General features: G+C 42.1%; 1 protein-coding gene across 2 annotated transcripts in view; it reads right to left on the bottom strand.

Moving 5' to 3' along the window:
* The window catches only part of PRIM2 (DNA primase subunit 2), a 331,388-nt gene extending 305,723 nt beyond the window's left edge, over positions 1–25,665 (bottom strand). The window contains exons 1-5 of one of the 2 annotated variants that reach the window (XM_025272503.2): positions 25,555–25,665; positions 23,749–23,911; positions 21,878–21,981; positions 19,298–19,377; positions 17,679–17,799 (exon numbers count right to left, since the gene is read on the bottom strand). In XM_025272503.2, coding sequence (XP_025128288.1) covers positions 17,679–17,799; positions 19,298–19,377; positions 21,878–21,981; positions 23,749–23,902 — 459 coding nt within the window. In that variant the 5' untranslated portion in view covers positions 23,903–23,911; positions 25,555–25,665. Of the gene's footprint in view, positions 1–17,678; positions 17,800–19,297; positions 19,378–21,877; positions 21,982–23,748; positions 23,912–24,573; positions 24,704–25,554 lie in introns of those variants that run through there. The other variant, XM_006072883.3, reaches the window with a different exon arrangement.
* Positions 25,666–26,170: the final 505 nt, after the last annotated feature.

The following is a 26,170-nucleotide window of genomic DNA, read 5'->3' as shown; positions in this document are numbered from 1 at the left end:
TGGGAAACTAGTTAATTTACAGTCGTACATTTTTTCCAAGGGCAAAGTCACAGGCATGGACTCATCAACAATGAGAGTACAAGGAACCCTAGATTCCTTGTAATAGTCACAGGAAATTTTTTTTAAAAGATGACTTTCCCAGGACTTCGCTGGTAGTCCAGTGGTAAAGAATCCACCTGCCAGTGCAGGGAACGCAGTTCGATCCCTTGTCTAAGAAGATCCCACATGCCGCGGAGCAACTAAGCCCGTGTGCCACAACTGCTGAGCCAGAGCTCTGGAGCCCAGCAACCGCAACTACTGAGCCCACGTGTTCCAGACAACACGTGTTCAGCGACAAGAGAAGTGACCACAATGAGAGACCCACACAGCACAACAAAGAGTAGCCCCCGCTGGCCACAACCAGAGAAAAGCCTCAGCAGCAATTAAGACCCAGCACAGTAAATAAATAAATAAAATTACAAAAAAAGAAAAGACTTTCCCAAGTTATTCAAGACTGCTTGTAACCCTATAGGCAATTCAACTCCAACATGCCTGCTTCACAATCTTGGAACATACAACTTACTTTCACACCTGAAGACAACGTGCCCTTTCATCAGGTTATTAATCTTCTCCCACTCGTCCCCATTAGGTTTGAAAGCCCACCAAGTACTGAGTCTAACCACTGCTGCCCCCTCCTCCAGACCCCTCTCCACCCCCATCACAGGCAATGCCCCATCAGAAGTTCTGGGGAAGGCGTCCACGCTTTTCACACTTGTGTTCTTACATCTGTGTGTTCTGTCTCAGCTGTATCATCACACTCCCTATTGGCTAAAATTTATTCTGTGGCAAAAGGAAAGATCAAAGGTACACGTATTTCTCCATTTTGCAGATAACACATTAAAGTCATTTTGTCTTATTGGTAGGTTTATAATAACTTGTAAGTATGTCACAGAGGGTAAGGCATGAAGAGAGTCATGTACATCACACAAATGGCTTTTTCATATTTTAAGTAAGAGAAAAAAAAATAGTTGACCACATGATGGATGCACATTCCACAAGAGCTTAAGCAACCTGAATGAGATCAACTAACAATACAATAAGGGCCAAAATGATCAGAAAACCATGTCCATCTCAAGGCCAACTTGCAAAAATCTAAGAAATAAGCATACGGAAGGGAACACCAAAAACTATCTTAAAATTCTGCACACATAAAACTATTAAATCAATATAAAATCAATGTTCCAATGCTAACTGGAAAAAAGCATTCAAAAGTCCTAATAAATTTGCATAACTGAGATTTTCAGTAACAAATGACAAATTAAATTTCAATTCATGTTCATTGAAAAGAAGTTATCAGTCAAAAATGAAATAAAATAACGTCTATGACAGAAAAAATTCAGATTTCAAACTACAGGGGATAAGAAACAAATTAGTCAGATTCAGGATAAGGAAAGCTATTTTAAAATAAGTAAAAATAAGTAATTCAAAGTTTTATATACATATTTGTTTTCAGTGAGTCAGGCAGTAAGGATAACAATCACACTTGCTTTCTCTCAAAACCCTCACTCCCTGAACATATTTGGCAACTGACCAACACATGTTCTATTTAACATGAAGTGGAGTTTTCATCTGTGACACACAAAATCCTCTCCAATTTGGATACTCAGCCTCCCTTTCCCTGCCATTCAGTACTATTCTCATGAAAAGCATCCTGCCATTAGCCAGTGGCATTTTAAATCAAATGAAAAATATGTAATTGTCCTGAGAAGGTTTTTAAAAACATCAAGGTAAATTATAAGCTGCTATTAGACTCTGAACTGCAGCAGCACAGGGACCCTTTGTTGGGGAGGCTGTCAGCTGTCAAAGCCTGACCTTTGCCTAACTGATCAGCTGAAGAAGCACCAAGAGAACCTGCTGTGCCTCCCCATTCACCTTCAGTGTGACATGGGGTTGAGTCAATCAACTCCCCAATGAGAGGCCCAAAACAGTCCCAACAGACAGCAATGTCTATTCATTTCTTATCCTTCCTAGAAATTTCAGGTTGAAAATCCAAGTTAGCTACATCTAAGTGTAAGAATGAAAAATATCAGCTTTTCCTTTTGAATACTTCATATTAAAGTTTTCTGTTGTGTGTCATGAAGATTCAAAATCTTCTAGACATTAGAAAAGAGTCAGATAACAAAGGACTGCTGGAGCCAGAAACAGAACCAAGAGTCCCACATCTGGTAACTGCTCCATCCTCACCTCCTCCCATTTTTAGCCAATAAAACTACATCAGCCATAGCAAAATGAACAAAAACAAAATTTAAAATAAAAAACGATGCAACAAAATTATTTTTTGCATACATATTTCTCCACAAAAGCAAAAATAATGCAATTTAATTAACACTGCATCTCCTCTTAATATAAAAATGGCACTGCAGCATTAATGAAACAGAAGATGAAGAAATGCACACAAACACACCACACAAGCACCCGCAGTCCAGGCAGATACTAAGATGCGGCACAAGCGGCTATCCAGCTCCTGTGACACGAAAACCAAGAGGGCCTGTGTTCTCCATCCTCTGCTGTTTCCTTCTGCCTCAACTTAGGCAAGAGTCTGTTATATACCAAGACCAATTTATGTGACGAATTCTAATAACTTTTCCCTACCCCTTGCTTTATCCTGAGTCTAAAAACATGGATCCTGAGCCTAAAAGCATCACTGACACCTGTTTTAACAAAGAGCAAGCCAAAATGCTAATCGAAGTGAGGAAAATGTTGGAAATTAGGACTACAGGGATCGAGGGGCAAGCTCATCAACAGCACCGGAGTTCAAGTGCCTTACCTGCCAGGAGGAGGTGCCGGGGAGGGGCCCAGGGGAGGGGGGAACAGGTCTCACAAGGAGAGTGAAGACAATCCGTCCCACGAGTGACTTTTCTCCAGGCCCCCTAAAACACTCTCACTCCACATGCCATGCATCCCCACCAGCTACAAATACTTGATCAAGTTTTACCCACAGTGTTTATTTCAAAAAGAAAACGTGTTACATGTTTTCTGCACACCTCCATTCACAGTTCTGATAAACCGTGCTCTACCCCTCTGCCCCTCAGAGGACTAGCTCTAGCCTATCTACCCACCTAGAATCACTGAACTAGAAAAGCCAGTCACCCAAGCCAAAGCTACTATTCTTTTTAGAAACTGTATGGGACCCCTGTTCACCATGATGAACAAATGTAAATAATAATGCTCCCTTTAGCCAATCTTCCATTTTTATCCATATTTCTACATCTTACTTTAATATATATGTTTATTAAGATGTCCCTCAAATGGCATGGAGAATGACAGGAAATAAATAGTTACAGCAAAGAGACTAGAAGCAACCAGAGTAGTATTAAAAACCAATCATAACTGGCAACAGACTTGTTAAAAGTATGTATATATTTCCTATAAATTACTGTTTCCTAAAATAAAGACCCAAAATAGATTTAATTGTAGCAAAACACACCAATCTAATAACCTCAAATTCTCCAACATATATGCATTTGCTGCCTGTGAATCCTCCTTAATATCACTAGTGAACATACATGTCAGCCACAATACTAAACACGCCATATACTCTATCTCATTTAAACCTCATAAATCAGTGAAGTGGGAACTGTGATTATTCCCACTGTGAAGATGAGGAGACTGAAGTACACAATCAAAAATCACATAGCTAACTATCAAGTCTAGACTGACTTTATGCTACTTATAAACCAGCAAGTTCACCCATTACTGCTTAATGCAGGCTGACAGAAGACCCTTTGCTACCCCATTGTCTATACAGTCTGGCCTGGAATTCTCCAGGCCAGAATACTGGAGTGGGTAGCCTTTCCCTTCTTCAGGGGATCCTCCCAACCCAGAGATCGAACCCAGGTTTCCCGCATTGCAGGCAGATTCTTTACCAGCTGAACCACCAGGGAAGCCCAAGAATACTGGAGTGGGTAGCTGATTCCTTCTCCAGGGGATATTCCTGACCCAGGAATCGAACCAGGGTCTCTTGCATTGCAGGGGGACTCTTTACCAACTGAGCCATCAGGGAAGCCCCAACAGAAGGTACAGGCTCCTGCATTAGGGACACGGAACTTTTATTACTCACATCACAGGAAGCAGCAAAAGAACCAGCATGTTTCTGTGGTTCTCCTCCCCCAAATTCCTCAACAGCATCATGACACAGCCCAGATGGATGCTTCAGTACAGTAAGCTTGCACTGCAGCTGAGAAGCCCCAACTGTATGTAACAGAAAGACATTACCTCATCCCTGGAGGCTGCCTGCTAAAAACATAGCTGTGAGAAATGGCCCAGGATCAGGACCCTGCATTCCCAACATACCCAGCAAGGTGTGTAGGAGCAGAAGAGATTCGTGGAGGGAGGCTTTTGCCTAACACTGATGCATGCTGGACTGTTAGGCACTATTAATAAAATACATTCCAAAAGTTTAACTTTGTTCCCTAAATTTAAAACTGTAATAATTGAGATTGCTGAGGCTTCTGGTTAAAAGTGACAAACTGAACATAAATACACTTTTTCATATCTCAGTCATAAACGAAAACAAAGAAACAATAACAAAATAAGTTTAATAATAATTTTAACAAAATAATAATAAGTTTAATAACAATAACTTTAACACTCACTTAACATTAAAGGATGGACACGACTGAGCGACTAACACTTCCACAAATCATCCAGACAGAAACTCATTAAGAAAACACTGGCCTTCAATAACACGTATAAACAGATGAACTTAACAAATATATAGAAAGCAATCAATCCAAAAGCAACAGAATATATTCTTTTTTGCTGCTGCTAAGTCGCTCAGGCGCGTCCGACTCTGTGCGACCCCACAGACGGCATCCCACCAGGCTCCCCCGTCCCTGGGATTCTCCAGCAAGAACACTGGAGTAGGCTGCCATCTCCTTCTCCAAGTGCACAGAAAACACTCTCTAGGACAGATCACATGCTGAGCCACAAAAGAGTTCCAAAAACATTAAGAAGACTGAACTCATATCAAGCATCTTTTCTGACCACAATACTATGAGACTAGAAATCAACTACAAGAAAAAAACTACCAAAAGAAAAATACATGGAGTCTAAACAACATGCTACTGGACTTTCCTGGGGTTCCAGTGGTTAAGAATACACCTGCCAGTGTAGGGGACATGGATTTGATCCCTGTCTGGGAGCATTCCACATGCCATGGGCCAACTAAACCCAAGCACCACAACCACTGAGCCCACACTGAAGCACACGTGCCTGAGAGCCCAGGCTCGCAACTGAACAGCAGCCCCCACCCACCCCAACTAGAAAAAACCCACCAACAGCTATGAGACCCAGTGCAGCCATAAACAAATACACACATACATAACAAATATTTTTAAATTAATTAAAAATATATGCTACTAAACAACCAATGGGCCCCTGAAGAAATCAAGAGGACGTCAAATTACATGGCAACAGATGAAAGGGAAAGACAATAATCAATCAAAAATCTATGAGATGCAGCAAAAGCAGCTCTAAGAGGGAAGTTTACCATAATATAAGCCTCAAGAAATAAGAAAAGGGACTTCCTTGGTGGTCCAGTGGTTAAGAATCTGCCTTCCAATGCAGGGGATATGGGTTTGATCCCTGACTGGGGAACTAAGATCCCACACGCTGTGGGACAATGAAGCCCATGCACTGCAACTACTGAGCACACATTCTCGAGGCACACACCACACCAGGAAGCCTGTGCACTCTGGAGCCCACGTGCCACACTGAGACAGGAGCCTGCACACAAAGAACCCACGTGCTGCAACTAACAGCAAACACAGCCAAATACATAAATAAAAATTAAGAACAAAAAAAGAAGAAAAATCTCAAGCAATTTAATCTTATACCTAATGGAAGTAGGAAAAAAAAAAACCAAAAAACTCAACTAGTAGAAAGAAACACAAAATAAAAAATCAAAGCAAAAATAAATAAAATAGAGACTAACTTAAAATCAGAGAAGATCAATGAAACTAAGAACTGGTTCTTTGAAAAGATAAACAAAAATGGACAAACCTTTATCATCAAGATAGAAAGAGAGAACTCAAATAAAATATTAAGTGAAAAAGGAAAAGTTACAATGTCACAGAAACACAAAGGATCATAGGTGATTACTACAATTACATACCAATAAAATGGTCAATGTAGAAAGAATGCATATATTTCTAAAAATGTACACTCTCCCAAGACTGAACCAGGAAGAAATAGAAAAATGTGAATAGACCAATTATCTGCATTGAAACTGAAACAGTAATCAAAAATCTCCCAGCAAACAAATGTCCAGGACCTGATGGAAACACTGGTGGAGCATACCAAAGATTTAAAGAAGACCTAAAATCTATCCTTCTCAAATTACTCCAAAAACTGAAGAAGAAGAAACACTTCCAAACTCATTCTATGAAGTCCACAGTACTATGATAGCAAAACCAGACAAACACATCACACACACAAAAAAAATCACTGATAAAAACAGGTACAAACATCCTCAACAAAACACAAGCAAAACAAATTCAATAATACATTAAAAGGAAAATATACTATGAACATACAGGATTTACCCAGACATGTAAGGATGCTTCAATATCTGCAAATCTATTAGGTGTGATGTGCAACTAACAGAGACTAAAAATCATATGATCATCTTAGATGCTGAAAAAGCTTTTGACAAAATTCAAAAACCACTTATGGGAAAAACATTCAACAAACAGGGAACAGGGGTATCCCTCAACATAAAGGCCAGATATGACAAATCTACAGCCAACATCAAACTCAACAGTGAAAAACTGAAAGCATTTCCTTTAAGATCAGGAACAAGACAAGAGTGCCACTCTCGACTCTCATTTAACATAGTACTGAAAGTCTTAGTTAAAATAATCAGACAAAGAAAAGAAATAAAAGGAATTCAAATTGGAAAGAAAGAAGTAAAACTGTTACTGTTGACAGATGACATAATACTATACACAGAAAATCTTGAAGAGGCGCCACTATAAAACTATTAAAACTAATAAACGAATCTTGTAAAACTGCAGGATACAAGATTAACATACAGAAATCTGTTGCATTTCCATACACTATGAACTATCAGAAAGAGAAATTAAGAAAACAATCTCATTTACAACTGCACGCACAAGAACAAAATATCTAAGAGAGAAAATCTAACCGAGGAAGTAAAAGACTTACTCAGAAAACTTTAAGACACTGATGAAAAAAACTAAAGACAACATAAGCAAATGGGAAGATAAAGCATGCTGATGGATTGGAAGAAATAATATTGTTAAAATGATCACACTGGGCTGCCTTGATGGCCCCATGATTAAGATTTCACCTGCTGGTTCAGGGGACACAGATTCCTTTGTCCAGGAAGACTCCACATGGCATAGGGTAGCTGAGCCCATGTACTGCAACTACTAAGCCAGCATTCTAGAGCCCAGGAGTTGCAACTACTTAGCCCATGTGCTGCAACCACTGAATCTCGTGTGCCCTAGAGCCCATGCTCCACAAGAGAAGCCATCACAAGAAGCCTGCACACCACAGCAAAAAGTAGCCCCTGCTTGATGTAACTAGAGAAAACCTGCACACAGCAATAAAGACCCAGTGCAGCCAAATAAATATATTTTTTAAAATGACCATACTACCCAAGGTAGTCTTGGGTAGTAAAAGACCAGTCTTGGGACCCAAGGCAGTCTTGCGAAGTACTACCCAAGGCAGTCTTGGGTAGTACAAGACCATACTACCCAAGAAAAAGTTGGCTTAAAGCTCAACATTCAGAAAACAAAGATCATAGCATCTGGTTCCATCACTTCATGGGAAATAGATGGGGAAACAGTGGAAACAGTGTCAGACTTTATTTTTCTGGTCTCCAAAATCACTGGAGATGGTGACTGCAGCCATGAAATTAAAAGACGCTTACTCCTTGGAAGGAAAGTTATGACCAACCTAGATAGCATATTCAAAAGCAGAGACGTTACTTTGCCAACAAAGGTCCGACTAGTCAAGGCTACAGTTTTTCCTGTGGTCATGTATGGATGTGAGAGTTGGACTGTGTAGAAGGCTGAGCGCCGAAGAATTGATGCTTTTGAACTGTGGTGTTGGAGAAGACTCTTGAGAGTCCCTTGGACTGCAAGGAGATCCAACCAGTCCATTCTGAAGGAGATCAGCCCTGGGATTGCTTTGGAAGGAATGATGCTAAAGCTGAAACTCCAGTACTTTGGCCACCTCATGTGAAGAGTTGACTCATTGGAAAAGACTCTGATGCTGGGAGGGATTGGGGGCAGGAGGAAAAGGGGACGACAGAGGATGAGATGGCTGGATGGCATCACTGACTCAATGGACGTGAGTCTGAGTGAACTCCGGGAGTTGGTGATGGACAGGGAGGCCTGGCGTGCTGCGATTCATGGGGTCGCAAAGAGTCAGACACAACTGAGCAAGTGAACTGAACTGAACCCAAGGCAATTTACAAGGTCAGTGCAATTTCTATCAAAATACAAATGGCATTTTTCACAGCACTAAAACAAATAATTCTAAAATCCTTGTGGAAACACTGAAGATCCCAAATAGCCAAAACAATCTTAAGAAAGAAAAAACCGGAGGAATCATACTCCCTGACTTCAAACTATACTACAAGGCTACAGTAATCAAAACAGTATGATACTGGTACAAAAGGAGATATATTATATCAATGGGACAGAATAGAGAGCCCAGAAATAAACCCATACTTATGTGGTCAATTAATCTAAAACAAAGGTGTCAAGAATATACAATAGGGAAAAGGCAGCCTACTCAATAAGTGGTGTTGAGAAAACTGGATAGGTACAAAAAGAATCAAATTGAACTACTCTCTCACAGCAGACACAAAAATAAACTCAAGATGGACTTAAAGACATAAATGGCCAATAAGCACATGAAAAGATGCTCAGCATCACCACTCATCAGGGAAATGCATATCAAAAGCAAAAGGAGATGTCACCTCACACTTATCAGGATGACTACCATTAAAAAGACAACAAATAACAAGTGCTGGTGAGGAGGTGCAGAAAAGGGAGCCCTTGTGCACTCTTGATGGAAAACAATATGGAGGTTCCTCAATAAACTAACACAAGAACGTCCATCATCCAGCAATTTCACTTGTGGGTATTAGCCTGAAGAAAACAAAAACACTAGTTCAAAATGATACATGCATTCCAATGCTTACTGAAGTGTTATTTACCTTAATCAAGACATGAAAACAACCTGAGTATCCACTGATAAAGGAATGAATAAAGAAGATATGGTATGTTTGTATATGTGTGTGTACTCACACACACACAATAGAATTATTACTCAGCCATTAAAATAATGAAATCTCATCATTTGCAACAATATGATGGACCTAAAGGGTATTATACCAAGTGAGATAAGTCAAACAGAAAAACAAATACGGTGTGACCTTATTTACATGTGAAATCTAAAAAACAAAACAAACAAAACAAAATGAAAACAGACCTATAGCTAGATACAGAGAACAAGCATACGTTTGCCAAAAGGCAGGGAGCAGAAGGTAGGTGAAATAGGTAAAGAGAGTAAGAAGTACAAATCTCCAGTTTAAAAGAATAAGTCACAGGGATATGATTAAGGAATATAGTCAATAATGTTGTAATAACTTTGTATGGTAACAAATGGTTATTTAACATTGTGGTGATCATTTCATTATGCATGCAAATGTCAAATCATTATGTAGGACTCCTGAAACTAACCTAACACTATACATCAACTATACTACAATTCAAAAGAAAAAAAAAGAACACACACCTTGAATCAATAACTTAAACTTCAGCCTTAAGAAACTACATGGGGAGAACAAACCAAACCCTAAAGAAACAAAAGGAAAACAGTAATAAAAATTGTTAACTGATAATAATACAGAGTATAAGGAAGAGAAAAACAAGAGAAAAATCAAGAAAACCAAAAGTTATCTGAAAAGATCAATAAAACTGACAACTGTACTTAAATGATCAAAAAAAAATTTTTAATTACTAAAATCAGGAATGAAAGAGAAGATATCATAACCAATCTTTAGAAATGAAAAGGATTATAAAGGAACAGTAACTCCAGAGTTCTTTGGTATTGAAAAAGGTCCTACTTTCTACCTACCCCTACACTGGAAGAGAAAAATAGATTAATCATATATCTTGTGGGGTTTTTTTCCTACAGGAAATCATGTTATGGGTAAGTGCCAGATTTCATAAAATTGTTTGCAAGAGGTTTAATGAGAATTTAATAAGAATATCTCACTTTTGATGGAATTGCGTGTGTCTGACAGCTGTATTCTAAGTTTGTTTTGTTTTTTCACTGCACTGGGCCTTCATTGCTATGTGAGGGCTATTTCTAGTTGCACTGCACAGGCTTACTACAGTGGCTTCTCATGTTGTGGAGCACAGGCTAGGGCATGCAGGCTCAGTAGTTATGGCACATGGGCATCAACAGTTGCCCTGCAGCATGTGGGATTCTAGTTCCTGCACCAGGGGTCAAACCCATGTCCTCTGCATCAGCAGGCAGATTCTTAACCATTGGACCACCAGGGAAGTCCTGTGTTATAAGTTTTGATCAGTGACTTTGGTGAAATCTGGGCTCCCAATAAGCTCCCAAGCTCAGAAAGATGCTTGTAGGATCAGACCTGGCCTTGTGTGGACTTCTGGCTACAGCTTTTGAACAGTAGTAGCTTTACATTGGGTTTCCTTGGTGGTTCAGTGGTTAAAGAATCCATCTGCCACTGCAGGTTCGATCCCTGGGTTGGAAAGATCCTCTGGAGAAAGAAATGGCAACCCTCTCCAGTATTCTTGCCTAGAGAATCCTATGGATAGAGGAGCCTGGCAGGCTACAGTCCATGGGGTCACAAACAGTCGGACACGACTGAGCAACTGAGTAACAATAAAATGGGCTTCCCAGTTGGCACTAGTGGTAAAGAACCTGCCTGCCAATGCAGGAGATGTAACAGACACAGGTTTGATCCATGGAACGGGAAGATCCCATGGAGGAGGGCATGGCAACCCACTCCAGTATTCTTGCCCGGAGAATCCCATGGACAGAGGTGCCTGGACTCTGGTGGGCTAAGGTCAACAGTGTTGCAAAGAGTCAGACACGAATGAAGGGACTTAGCACATGAACAACTATAAGCACCAGTTACATAATAGATGCAATGGACAAATCTCCAGAAAACAGGAATTACCACAACTGACTCACAAAGTAGAAAATCTGAAAAAATCCGCAAGTAAGAAAATGAATCAGCAATTTTAAAACACCCCACAAAGAGAAGCCTAGATCTAGAAAGATCACTGGTAAATTCTACCAAATGTTTAAAATTTAAGACCAATCTTTCACAACTTATTCCCAAAAATAGAAGAGGAAGAAACACTTCTCAATTCACTATATGAGACCAATATTACCCTAACTTTTACACTCTCCTCTTTCACTTTCATCAAGCGGCTCTTAAGTTCTTCTTCGCTTTCTGCCATAAGAGTGGTGTCATCTGCGTATCTGAGGTTATTGGTATTTCTCCCGGCAATCTTGATTCTGGCTTGTGCTTCATCCAGCCTGGCATTTCACATGCTGTATTCTGCATATAAGTTAAATAAGCAAGGTGTACAGCTTGATATACTCCTTTCCCAATTTGAAACCAGTCCATTGTTCCATGTCCAGTTCTAGCTGCTACTTCTTGACATGCATAGAATTTCTCAGGAGGCAGCTAAGGTGGTCTGATATTCCCATCTCTTGAAGAATTTTTCAGTTTGCTGTGATCCACACAGTCAAAGGCTTTGGCACAGTCAATAAAGCAGAAGTAAATGTTTTTCTGAAACTCCCTTGCTTTTCCTATGATCCAACAGATGTTGGCAATTTGATCTCTGGTTCCTCTGCCTCTTCTAAAACCAGCTTGAATATCTGAAGTTCTCAATTCACATACTGTGGAAGCCTAGCCTGAAGAGTTTTGAGCATTACTTTACTAGCATGTGAGATGAGTACAATTGTGGGGTAGTTTGAACATTCTTTGGCATTGCCTTTCTTTGGGATTGGAATGAAAACTGACCTTTTCCAGTCCTGTGGCCACTGCTGAGTTTTCCAAATTTGCTGACATATTGAGTGCAACACTTTAACAGCATCATCTTTTAGGCTTTGAAATATCTCAACTGGAATTCCATCACCTCCACTAGCTTTGTTCATAGTGATGAACAAAGTTCAAAGTGATGAACAAAGGCCCACCTGATTTCGCACTCCAGGATGTCTGGCTCAAGGTGAGTGATGACACCATTGTGGTTATCACAATATTAATATAATAAAGGACACAGCCCTATGATCATTTCAACAGGTGTAGAAAAAGAACAAAATCCCTTTCACAATGAAAATGCTCAATGAAAATTATAAATCTTCTCAGTCTGTAAAGGCTATCTACAAAAACCCCAGAGCCAACATCATATATCTTGGCAACAGACTGAACGCTTTCACCCTAAAATCAGGCACAAGACAAGTACTTCCACTACTGTCACTTCTATTCAACACTGTACTGGAGATGCTAGCTAACGATATAAGGCAAAAGTAAATAAAAAGCATCCAGATTGAAAAAGGATTATTTCTTTATAAGAGTTAATCTCCTAAGGAGTCCACTAAAAACTGTCAGAATAAATGATTTTGTAAGGGTACAGGATACCAGATCAATATACAAAAATCAATTGGATTTCCATATGCTAGCAATGAACATTTCAAAAATGAAGAAACTATATCTATAATGACAGTAAAGAATAAAATACTGAGGTATAAATAAGTACATAACTTTGTTAAAAAAAATTAAAGCTCTCAAGAAACAAAAAAAAAAAATTCCCATGTTCATTGATCAGAAGACTTAATATTTAAGACAGCATGCACGCACGCTTATTCACTCAGTCGTGTCCGACTCTTTGCAATCCCCATGGACCCCACCAGGCTCCTCTGTCCATGAGATTTTCCAGGCAAGAATATTGGAATGGGTTGCCATTTCCTATCCTAAGGGATTAAGACGAGGGGATTAAGTATTGGGCAATACTGCCCAAATGGATCTTCATAGACCTCATAATCCCAACCTGAACCCCAGCTGGTTGGTAGAAACTAACAAGTTGATCCTAAAATTCATAAAATATAAAGAACCCAAAATAGTGAAAATAACTTTGAAAAAGAAGAACAAAGTGAGAAAATGCACACTACTGAATTTGAAATCATATTACAAAACTAGAGGAATCAATATTTAAGACCACATCAGATCAGATCAGATCAGTCGCTCAGTCGTGTAGTACTGACATAAGGAGAAACACGTGAGTGCTAAGTCACTCAGTCATGTTCAACTCTGCAACTCCACGGACTGCCAGGCTCCTGTCACACAGCACTAATAAAACTGAGTCCAGAAATAAACTAATTTATGGCCAAATGACTTTTGACAAGAGTGAAAAGACAATTTAAAGAGGAAAGAATAGCAATTTCAACAAATGATGCTAGGTCAACTGTATATCCACATGCAAAACAATGAAGCTGGGCCCCTACTTTACACCATACACAGAAATCAACTTAAAATGTAAATAGACTAAACAGACCTAAAAAGGACAAAAACTATAAAACTCTTAGAGAAAACAATAGGCGTAAATCTTCACGACCATCTGTTAGGCAAGTCCTTCTTAAAGCCAACAACAAAAACATAAATAACAAAAGAAAAAAGACAACTTACACTTCATCTGCATTAAAAATTTTCATGTTGCAAATGATCCTAACAAGAAAATGAAATGACAAGGACTTCTGTGGTGACTCAGTGATAAAGAATTTTCCTGGCAATGCAGGGACATGGGTCCAATCCCTGATCCCAGAAGATTCTACACGGCAAGGAGCAGCTAAGCCCGTGTGCTACAACTACTGAAACCCGCACTTGAGAGTCCACAAGCTGCGTCTGCGAGCAACTACTGAGCCTGTGTGCCACAAGTACTGAAATCCACATGCCTGGAGCTTCTGCTCTGCACCAAGAGAAGCCACTGTAACAAGAAACCCACACCCTGCAATAATGAAGAGCAGCCCCTGCTCGCTGCAACTAGAGAAAGCCCACATACAGCCATGAAGACCCAGTGCAACCATAAATAAATAATTTTTTTTAAAAATGACAATCCTCAGAGTGAAAGAAAAAGATTTCTAATTCATAGAATTAGACCTTACAGTGGCTGTGTATTCAGAACATGCTAAGAATATGTAACAGTAAACCATAGAAAGACAACTCAAATAAAAAATGGACCAAGGATACAAATAGACATTTCTCCAAACAAAATATACAAATAACCAATAAGTACATGAAAAGATGCTCAACCTCATCAGTTCAGTTCAGTTCAGTTCAGTCGCTCAGTCGTGTCCAACTCTTTGCAACCCCATGAATTGCAGCACGCCAAGCCTCCCTGTCCATCACCAACTCCCGGAGTTCACTCAGACTCACGTCCATCAAGTCAGTGATGCCATCCAGCCATCTCATCCTCTGTCGTCCCCTTCTCCTCCTGCCCCTAATCCCTCCCAGCAACCTCATCAGTCACTATGAAATCAGTCACAAATGAAAATCAAAACCACAATGACGTATCATTTCACACCCACCAGGATGACTATAATCAAAAAAAAAGACAGAAGCAACTGCTATAGAATGTAAAGAAACTAGAACCCTAACAAACTAGTGAGATGTACAATGATGCAGCCCCTCCAGAAAAGTCTGGGAGTCCTTCGAAAGTTTAAATATAGAATTACTCTATGACCTAACAATCCCACTCCTAGGTGTATATCTGAAACAAATAAAAAGATATCCACACAAAAATGTGTATGCAAATATTCACTGCAGCATTATTCATCATAGCTAAAATGCTGAAATAATCCAATGTCCATCAACTACTGAAAAAAGAAATGACTGTACAATGAATGAAGTACTGATACATGCTACATATACAACGTAGATGAAACCTGGAAACATTATGCTAAGTGAAAGAAGCCAGTAACAAAAGACCATAAACTATATGAAATGTCCATTTATACAAAATGCCCAGAATACACAAATTCACAAAGATAGCAGATTAGTTGTTGCCAAGAGATGACAGAGTGACAAAATGAGAATGATGACTAGTGGGCATAGGTTTCTTTTTTAGGGTAATGAAAATGTTCTAAAATTAGATGGTGATTGTTGTGCAACTCTATGATCATACTAAAAAGCCAAAAAATTGCACACTTTTAGAGTGAAGTTCAAGGTATGTAAACTCTATCTCACTAAAGCAATTATAAAAAAGTATACTTGTGATCTCACTCATCTGTGGGATCTAAGAGTCAAACTCAGAAACAGAATAGGACCGAGGCTGCCAGGGGCTGGGCAGCAGAGGAGAAGAGGAGACCCTGGTGGAAGGGCACAAACATCCAGCTACAGGAGAAGTGGGCTCCAGAGATCGCATAACAGCCTGGGGCTGCAGCTGAGGGCCCTGCACTGTGCCCCTGAGAGCGGCTGTGAGCGGCCCTCAAAGGCCTCACCACCACCGCAACAGAATGGTGATTGTGTGAGACTGCCGAGCACCGAAGAACTGACGTTTGAGGACCATGGTGCTGGAGAAGACTCCTGAGAATCCCTTTGGACTGCAAGGAGACCCAATCAGTCCATCCTAAAGGAGATCAGTCCTGGGTGTTCATTGGAAGGACTGATGCTGAAGCTGAAACTCCAATACTTTGGCCACCTGATGCAAAGAGCTGACTCACTGGAAAAGACCCTGATGCTGGGAAAGACTGACAGCAGGAGGAGAAGGGGATGGCAGAGGATGAGATGGTTGGATGGCACCACCGACTTGATGGACAAGAGTCTGAGCAAGCTCCAGGAGCTGGTGAGGGACAGAGAAGCCTCGTGTGCCACAGTCCATGGGGTTGCAAAGTCAGACACAACTGAGTGACTGAACTGAACTGACCTCACATAACATGCTATGTAAGGATCTGTTAACTATCTTTATAGCAGTAAACATTTCACAACATATACATGTATCAGATCATCAGACTGTGTACCTTAAACTGACATATTAATATATCATCATATCTCAATAAAGCTGGGGAAAAAAAGACACACCATTAATACTATTTACATAAGGCAGGAAGCCACACTGATTCTTGTTGCAGTGGACACATCCACTTCTCAGTAGGATAATTCCTTCACGTACTCCTATTTCTTTTTTACTTTATTTGGCCTGGAATCACCCATTGTAACGCCCAAATACACACCACGTAATACTATTTACACAAAGTTCAAAGACAGGCAGAATCATTCATGATATTAAAAGTCAGGACAGTGATTATCAGAGACAGATGGGGTGGTAAAGAAAGGAGACACAAGGCAACACCAGTTGACCGCAAGGTTCTCTTCCTTAACCTTCATGATACTTCATGGAGCTAGACAGTTATGAGCTGTGCAGTTTTCTGTGTATGTTATACTTCAGTAAAAAAGTTTTTTAAAAAAAGAAAAAATTCTACCCGACCTATTGAAACAATCTAGAATAAACACAATCTCAAAAAATACTTCTCTATGACCTACTAAAACCATAATTTCAACAGCAAAAAAAAAAGAAACTATTTTTAATATGAGAGGATCGATGAACTATAACTGATATTAGCAGTAACAGACTTCACTAAAGATCAGAGTTCTAAGCCAAGTGGAGAGCGCATGGGGTTTGGAAAGTGAGACGGCACTGGGACCAACACTTTTCTCTGTCTGAGCAGATGTTTTAAGAAACCTCACAGGATTCTCCCAAGTGAGTCAAACTTTGGAAAGTGCCTTGCTCACAGGTGACACACTAAATGTCCACCAAAGGTTTATATATTTCTCTTCACACATCTCCTTCCCCTCAAAGCAGGAAGCCACACTGGTTCTTGCTGCAAGTGAGCACATCCATGTCTCAGCAGGACAATTCCTTCACCTACCCCAATTTCTACTTTTTTACTTTATTTGGCCTGGAGTCACCCATTCTAATGCCCAAATACAGTCCTGACCATCCTACCGCCATCTGACAGCTTTAAGTTTCACAAAACAGAATTTTTCTTTCTTCCCACTGCAGCACAGGCCCACCTAAAAGACATAAATTCTGTTTCTATCCACAATAATTATCCTTGCTAAAAATATACCCAATATTTCTTCTTTCTTATATAATTCCTACATGTAACTCATTCAGATCTGTCTACAAAATTACACCTTAGAACTATTCAGAGATTTTGCTGACAAATGACTTCTAAAATAAAGTATTACCCACCCTAAACCTCATTGCTGGAAATAAGTACTACCACTTCTCTGTTTTCTTTGGATTATTACGAGCTTTAAATTTTTGGCCTAGAAGATTCTGGTTAAAGATGAACTTTTATAAATTAAACCTTTTTGTGCTTTCATAAATCACATACTTAAAACAGTAACTAAATAAATGTGATGCTCTGATGCTAAGGAGCCCCTTTTCTTCTAGTCATGGAAGAGAAAGGTTCACTTTGTGTGAAGCCAAAGTGTCTCATTCTTTCAGGCAAGTCCTCAGGAAGAAAATGTAAAGAGAACAAACTCCACATATTAACACCAGCACTAAAGGTCAAGGGAGGTGACACAATTGGAAAGACTATAAAAATATACTTACAGCCTCAAACTGTAAATGGCTATCCTTTAAGAAACTCTGAATTTTGTCCTTGGGTAAAATACTGAATCGAAATCGAAGGAGATCCATTTCTTGCTGAATAAACCAGCGCCTAAGATCTTCACTAAAACAGAGACAAGAAAACTGTAAGTGAAAAGTTTAAAGACAATTTTAAAAGCCCATTGATTATTAAATCCAAGACATTTCTATGAAACAACACTCAAATGTGAGCAACAGGCCAACAGACTGAAGTTCATTAACAGCATCAAGCTCTCTACTATGGTAAGAGTGTGAATACAAGTGACATGCCACAATCTCCCAGGACTGAGTAGAACATGGGGAAGAAAGATGTTTTGAACATAATTAAAAGAATTAAATACAGAGTCTAGCTACATTATCATCAAATAACATAAAATAGCACACTTCGTTTAATCTAACTGCAAAGTATTTGTTTACATCAGAAAATGGAGTATCCCTCCTGTTAATGCCAAATAAACATCACAAGTTTTTAAAGGTAATTTCACCTCTGAACAGATTATGATCAGATAAACTCTGCAAAGTAAACTTTGCTTACAGCTTTAGGGTTTATAACTTCACAAAATTTAATAAGCATTAAGATACCTCAACTTTTTAAAAGTCAAAATTTGTTACTGTTTAGTCACTAAGTCATGTCCCACTCTTTTGCAACCCCATGGACTGCGGCCCGCCAGGTTCCTCTCTCCATGGGATTTTCCAGCCAAGAATACTGGAGTGGGTTACCATTTCCTTCTCCAGGGGATCTTCCCCACCCAGGGGTCAAATCCACATCTCCTACACTGGCAGGAGGATTCTTTACCACTGAGCCACCAGAGAAGCCCTAAAAGTCGATACAGAACATTAATTTATAAGACAGATGGGCATTATTGTTGTTATAAAATAATTAAGCTACTCCATGTAAAATACGATTTCTTTCCTCAAATTACTTTCACATTGTCAGCAATTCATTTATTGCATAAATTGCATAACCTGCATATGCTTTTTTAACAAAAGAAAAGCTCTAGGACCAAAGCTGGTCAATAATTTCTCAGTCATTATCTTGGGATAGTAAATAATTCAAGATTCCCATTTGATAGGCCTATTGCCAGAAAAGAAACATAGTAAGTATGCAATTTAGCCAAAATAAATATAAGAAAAAACACAGGAAAAAAAAAAAAAAAAAAGGCAACCAACTCCTTCCTCTGGGTGGCACTATTGACTTCTAAGAAACTACCAAAGGAAACGATCTTAATCTAATGGACACCAGCCCATGCAAGTCAACTGCTAAAATCTGTGCAGATTCAAGTATGTGTTTGATTCCAAAATCTTTCTTCCTAATGAAATCACCTCTAATTTTAAATCCTAAATGAAGAATCCCTCCCATAAGTAAAAAGTGTTTTAATAGGCAAAATCTGCAAAAATTTTTTATTTTTTTAGGCAAGAACTCGTTTCAAACAATTCGCTACAACAGCTTTCAGCCCATCAACCACTGGTTTCTGATGTTATCCTGGGGTTTCCTACGATGGGTACAATACCTGTCGGCCCTCCTGCACCAGTTTATAGCCCAAGATGTCAGATTTGACTGTGGAAGACAAAGGTATACTCACGACTGGCAGTAAGCAAGGCGCAAAATAAAGTGAGAAATGTGATCTTTTCTTCGAGGTTCATATTCATCTTCCAAGCTTTCCTGAAAAACAATGGCAAGAAAATAAATGCAAAACGTTGAAAGGTATAAAGAATTACTGAGTCAGCATAAGCCAATGGTGAAGCAGAAGTTCAATAACACAGATTTCATAATATGCTCCCCAGGATAAGTATCACTTTACTTAGGTGGACAACTGGGTGAAACACAACTGAACACCACCACCTCCTGGGTTTGGATCCCACTGTTTTCTTCCTCCTCTAACTTTCCTTCTCGTCCAGCCTACACCCAGCCACTCACCTCTTCCACCACTTCCCAGATAAACCCTCAACTATTTTCATTTCAACCATTTGGCAAAACCTAGATTCTAAACAAATCCATAGCTATACTCTGCAGTCCTGTTCCCAAAATGCTGAGAACTTCTGGGAAAAAAATATACAATTATAGGAATTTGGAACATTAAAAATTCACAGCCTCTACCGTCAACTGGTCGCAAAGAGTTGGACATGACTGAGCGACTGAACAACAACAAACCTCAACTGGACCTTTGTAAACTGTACAACACCCAGAAATCTTTTTTTTTTAATATATATATCTTATTCAAGATAGTTGATTTACATTTCAAGTGCACAGCAAGGTGATTTAATTACACAAATACACATATTATTTTTGAAATTATTTTCCATCATATGTTATTATAAGATATTAACTATAGTTTCCTATGCTATACAGTAAACCTTTGTTGCTTGTTGCCTATCTACTAGAATCTAGCATTCTAGTCGTACTAAGTCAAACAAGTAACACCAAGGAATCTTTCCTCAAGTTCAACACAGTCAGAGCAAACATGTCCTGAGCACTCCCAATGTACCAGGCACTGTTATAAGCATTTTTAATCTATTAATCCACATAATCCTTTGAAAGCCCCTATTGAGGAGGGCACCACTATATCCCTATTTTAAAGATGAGGAAACTGACTTTGTTCCAGGTCACAAGCCTGTAAGCAGCAGAGCTGGGATCTGGCCCCATAACCATTCCTTCCCCCATCTCAGGACAGCTGTTTTGATCTTCACTAGATGGCCAGCACTCCCCAATACACCACCGTCCCCTCCTCTCATCACAGGACCTCACCTACTTTACAGAAAGCAAAGGCCTCAGGCTGACTCCTCAGCCCAAACTCCTGCCACCGCGCGTGGTACTGCCTTCCCCACTATCCCTACTGACAGATCTCCCTCTCCTCCTACACACAGCTGATCCCACATGGAAACTCCACAGCCCACCTGCTCCTGCCTCCTAAGGACCGTGACTAATCCAAAGTTCTCCCAAAGTATCTACAATCGCCCTCTCTTCTCTTCCAGATCTTTCTGCTCAGCTTATAAATATGTTCAAATATATGCTGTCATGTGTATGTGTGCATCTTTTCCCCTCAAATTTTCCTATACTCAGACCTACCTCCCCGGTCTTCTCAGCTAAACATGTTAGAAGCGGAAACATTCCACACTCATCTCCCACCTCTCTCCTCCAAACACCACCACTGTTTCACCTTCCGCCTCTGTCTACAAGCCCAGATCTGCTGTACACCCTGCAGCCCTCGAGATAGCTCCACAAGCACCTCAGAGTTACAACGAGAACTAAACTCAGTCTTCTTTCTAGTAAGACTTGCCTCCTCTCCTGTATATCCCACCATCCACCCAGCTGTCATCACCAGAAACCCAAGCATCATTCAGAACTCTTTTGTCCCTCCTCCTTGTACTCAATCTCATGATTCCATCTTCTCACTATCTCTTCAATCAGTCCCCTTCACGCCATTCAATTTACTTGTCATCTCCAAGCTCCTGATTGGTGTTCCCCAAAAGATAATGACCCCTTCCATCTGCCGTTGATATTCATCTTCTCAAAATAAAAATGAGATCACATCCATTGAGATTCGGTTCCAGCACTATCGCATCTGGGAAGCCCTCCCCAACCTGAGCTAATTCTCTGTGCTTTTGGAGTTGCTGGTTGTTATTTAGTTGTTAAGTCATGTCCCACTCTTTTGCAACCTCATGGACTGTAGCCCACCAGGCTCCTCTGTCCATGGGATTTCCCAGGCAAGAATACTAGAGTGGGTTGCCACTTCCATCTCCAGGGGATCTTCCCGACTCAGGGAGAGAATCCACAACTCCTGCGTTGGCAGGCAGATTTTTTACCACTGAGCCACCAGGAGAGCAAAACAGAGTTCTTGGAGCACACATCAAACAACAGCATTTGTCACCTTGACTGCACAGAACACATCTGGCAATATCTGGAAACACAGCCCAGAAGCCAGAGATGCCAGTGAGCCCCCTAAATGCACCATGGAATCATCAGGTCCCGAATGTTCACATTCCTAAGGTGGAGACACCCTGCCGCACTGGAGTTTGACTGTATGTCAATCATCCCTCGTGGTTGGTAGGTTCCTTCAGGAAGAGTCTTTTTTAAAGCCCTGTGCATAATACAAGACCTTTTCCACGGTTACTACCAGTACATAAACAAACTGAAGGAACATCTCTGTCCCTCTTTTACTTACTCTGTAGGAAAATTTGAGCTTCCGAAGCTCAGCCTCCAGCTTACTCTGATACTGTTCAGTTCCCTTCATGTAGCTCAGACCAAGATTCTCAACTGATTTTAGCACTAGAAAAAATTTGAAAAACAGAAGGGGGGAAACATGTATAAATGCAAGGTAATCTTAAAAAATGAAATCCAAGGCAAATCTATGGATAGCAATTCCATAATTACTTTTTATGACAATACTTAAGCTTCATTTTCTGCAAGCACATTATATAAGTTATATGTGTTTATAAGAGAATAACCTCCAACCATAAGCAGAAAATAACCACATCCCACAGCATAACCTCATACCAGGGATTCTCAATCAGAAAGGAGCAAGGGATGAGGACAATCATGATGTACTGAGCATCACTGCTGAGGGGTGCACAAGTGTGTCAGCGTGCGCATCCACCCCTCATGCGGAGCCGGTTGTGAGGCGGGTGCTTCACCAACTCAGCACAGACTCTTCAGAAGACAGCCCGCCCCTTCCTGATGAAGCAGAGAAGAAGACACAGCAGTAAAGAAGCAAACAAGCCACTCTGACTAGATGCTTCGCTCTGTCCAAAGGCTTCTGAAGCCCCTGTCAACTCTTCCTCAGATGAATTCTTCTTCCATTGACAGGAAAAGAGAGATTAATTAGAGAATGAAAAACTTCTGAAGCGAATCCTGAACATAAAGCCATGTCCAGCAGGGACCTCCATATTATGGTCTCCCAAACCAAACTCATTCTCTGCCCCTCAATCCTGCTCCTCTTCCTGCCACCCACCTCTAACAGCAGCATTTCTACCCACCAGATCAGCCATCCTGGAACTTCAGCCCTCCCCACCCGATCCCCTGTTCCTCACAGCCAAGTAGTCATCAAACCCTGTCACTTACACCTCCTTGGTATCCCTTCCATCTCTCCCTTCCTGTCCCTGCCTTACCATCTCACCTCCAGGGCCAAACCAAAAGGACCCTTTTCAACCACTGTCTTAACCTCTATGAGGCATCCCAGAACCCATGCTAAGCTTCCCAGAACCCATTGTCCCTGTCCTTTACTCTTTTATTCAGCAAACAGATAATACAGGTACTCTGTACTAGCAATTCTCACCCAGCTCCTCTAAGAATGACTAACAGTATCTCACCTCTACTTCTGATCTCCCCATCACGATACACTTCGGAATATAAACTCTGCAGGCAGTGCTATTGTTGCAGTTGACACCGAACTTATTTCTTTCTTCCACCAACACAGAGAAGACAAGCAGGCTCAAGAAAATCGCTACATCCTTCTTACACCCCAGTATCACAGCATTAGCGTGGTACAAAACACCCTTGGTTACCCAAAGCTCTCCATCCACCCTGAACTTGCCACCTTTCCCTCCAGTGTGACACTCTCTCTGGTGCTTCCAACTCTTCCTTCAGAACATTAGCTCAGCTTGCAAAAACCCCTCCCTTCCTCTCTATTGAGAAACTGCTACTCCTGCTTCAAGATCCAGGTCACATTTCAACTTTTCTTTAGAAGTTTTACTTAATCAGACTAGGTCAATCATTCCCATCTCTGTTTCAATAACACCTCTACTAGAGCACTTAAAATACTAAACTATAATTACTGCTTTGGACATCTGTCTCCAGGTATTAGACTACAGCTTCAACAAAGATGACAATTTCATTACTCAGCTCAAAATGCCTACCGCCTAGAATAAAGTGGCACTCAATAAATATGCACAGTACATGGAAAAAATGAATGAACAGCAAAATCTCAACGAAAAACCTCAGCAAATATTAGTTTAAAGAAGGAAATAAATTAATTTATCTCTACAAGGTATAAGTGAGGTTCTCAGGAATACAAAAATTCAAATTCAAATCACTCACATTTAACTCTATCGATAGCCAACGTTTCAAACTCTGTCAAAGATACGTTTCCAGAAGGTGGCTGCAAGTAAAACTGAAGGCTATGTGGGTAGCAAGCATTCCTCTGGTCATCTGCCAACCTCAATTTCTTCCGTTTTCCTCCAGAAAACTCCATCTTGTTACCCTGGAAGCAAGCACAAAAAATGGTGGAGTTAAAAACAAAAAATAACTCCACACACAAAGGAAATCATTCTGCCACCAAAAGGTGGCAACTGATGCTGAAGAGCACGCACAACATGTCAAGAGTCGTGTCCCTGTCTTCCAGACCTTCGACAACACCGGTGGAACCGCGGTGCACAGGCGGTGGGGAGAGGTGAGCGCGGCGGAGACGCGGGCAGCGGTCCTGACTTCCCGCAATGTCCACAGCAGGAGACGCGGGCTGCTCTCCAGGCGTCTGCGCGCTCCGCACTGAAAGCTCTGAACTCTCCAGGGTCAGGCTGAGATTGCCCGAGAGCCGCGACCCCGAACACGGAGGAAAGCGCGGGAGCTTCAGGCTAGGAACGCGACTCGGTGGGCTTCTTCCCTGACAACCCCTGAAAACTGACGGCAGTCTCTCAGGCGCCGCGCGTCGAGCTCGTCTCCGGAGCGTCCAGCGGCGCCGAGTGACACGCCGCCTCCGCGGTCCCTCAGGCAACGCGGTCTGTCAGCCCCGGCACCTGCCTCCGCCCAGACAAGCCACCAGGACGGACTCGCGTCCCCCGCGCCAGCCGCTCTCCCCCTTCTCTAGGCTCGCACGCCTGAACGCCAGGGTTACTGTTCTTCGCAAACCCCGGCGGCTGCTCTTACCTGCAACTACACCAAACACAGACACACACAGCGACAACAGTTTTTCTCCGGTGGCGGGAGAGTTCGTACGGGACCGGAAGCGGAAATAGCTGCACCACGGAGCCCGCCCTCTCCCCCAAGCCGCCCAGCCCAGGCTCGCGCATGCTCAGTGGGGTGCTCTGGGGGCGGGGGGGCGGCCTCTGGATTTCGGTCCCAGGTATTGCACTACGTAGCGTGGCCGTCTATGGGGTCGCAGAGAGTCGGACATGACTGAAGCGACTTAGCAGCAGCACCGTGGCCGTGATAAAGCGCTGGATTAAAGCTCCAGTCTCTAGGGGTCTGGAGAAGGCAGTGGCACCCCACTCCAGTACTCTTGCCTGGGGAATCCCATGGACAGAGGAGCCTGGTAGGCTTCAGTCCATGGGGTCGTTAAGAGTAGGACACGATTGGGCGACTTCACTTTCACTTTTCACTTTCATGCATTGGAGAAGGAAATGGCAACCCACTCCAGTGTTCTTGCCTGGAGAATCCCAGGGACGGGGGAGCCTGGTGGGGTGCCGCCTATGGGGTCGCACAGAGTCGGACACTACTGAAGCGACTTAGCAGCAGCAATTCTAGGGGTCTGGGGTTCGAATCCCACCGCTGCCAGATGATTTTGGGCTTCCCTTGTGGCTCAGCTGGTAAAGAAACCGCCTGCAATGCAGGAGACCTGGGTTCGATCCCTGGGTCGGGAAGGTCCACTGCAGAAGGGATAAGCTTCTCACTCCAGTGTTCTGGCCTGGAGAATCCCATGGACTGTGTAGTCCATGGGTTCGCAAAGAGTCGCACACGACGAAGCGACTTTCACTCTCACTGCTGTACTACGTGTGCGTGGGTCTGAGCGGTCGGCGCCGGGTCAGCACCGGCTCCAGACTGGGACCCTGGGTGATAATCTCAGAGAGCCCGGCGAGCGGGAGGACCGGCTCACCGCTCACAGAGGCGGCGGCTAGGCGGCCTGCGTACCGCGGGTCAGCCCGCTTTTCTACTGGTCGGCGGGCCCGCGGGTACCGGTATGCGTCCAGCGCGCCCCTTCCGCACACTCTGTGCCTGGCGAGCGCCCGCGGGGGACCGGAGTCGAGCCGGGAAGCACGCCTTGCGCATGCGCATCCGGGAACGCTCGGCGTCTGCGGAAGGAGACCGCGGGACGCGGGGCGGTGACAAGCGGCGGGCGCGGGAGGCGACGGCCCCCACTGTGCGCGGCAGCGTTTCAGAACTGAGGCCGCCAGGTGGCGGGTCTCGCTCACAAAAGAGGCCTCGAGGAGTTCCAGTCAAGGTAGGAGGGGACGAGCCTTCAAGACGTTCAAGGTTTCGGAAATGCAGACTGAGCTGAAACAGTGTCAAGCTTCAGAGCATCTGCCCAGCCTGGGCCAAACAGGTTGACCCTGACCTTGTACCACAACGTGTTCTGGGGGACTTATATGTCAGCTCCCTGTATTGCCATAACCCATTTAAAAGGCTCATGTGAAAAGACCCTGATGCTGGGAAAGATTGAAGGCGGGAGGAGAAGGGGAGGACAGAGGTTGGGTGGCATCACCGATTTGATGGACATGAGTTTGAGCAAGCTCCGGGAGCTGGTGAT

The sequence above is a fragment of the Bubalus bubalis genome, chromosome 2 (assembly GCF_019923935.1).
Source record: "Bubalus bubalis isolate 160015118507 breed Murrah chromosome 2, NDDB_SH_1, whole genome shotgun sequence".
Classification (NCBI taxonomy): domain Eukaryota; kingdom Metazoa; phylum Chordata; class Mammalia; order Artiodactyla; family Bovidae; genus Bubalus; species Bubalus bubalis.
Note: the sequence above shows the minus strand (reverse complement) of the source record. Positions and strands in the feature narration are given on the sequence as shown.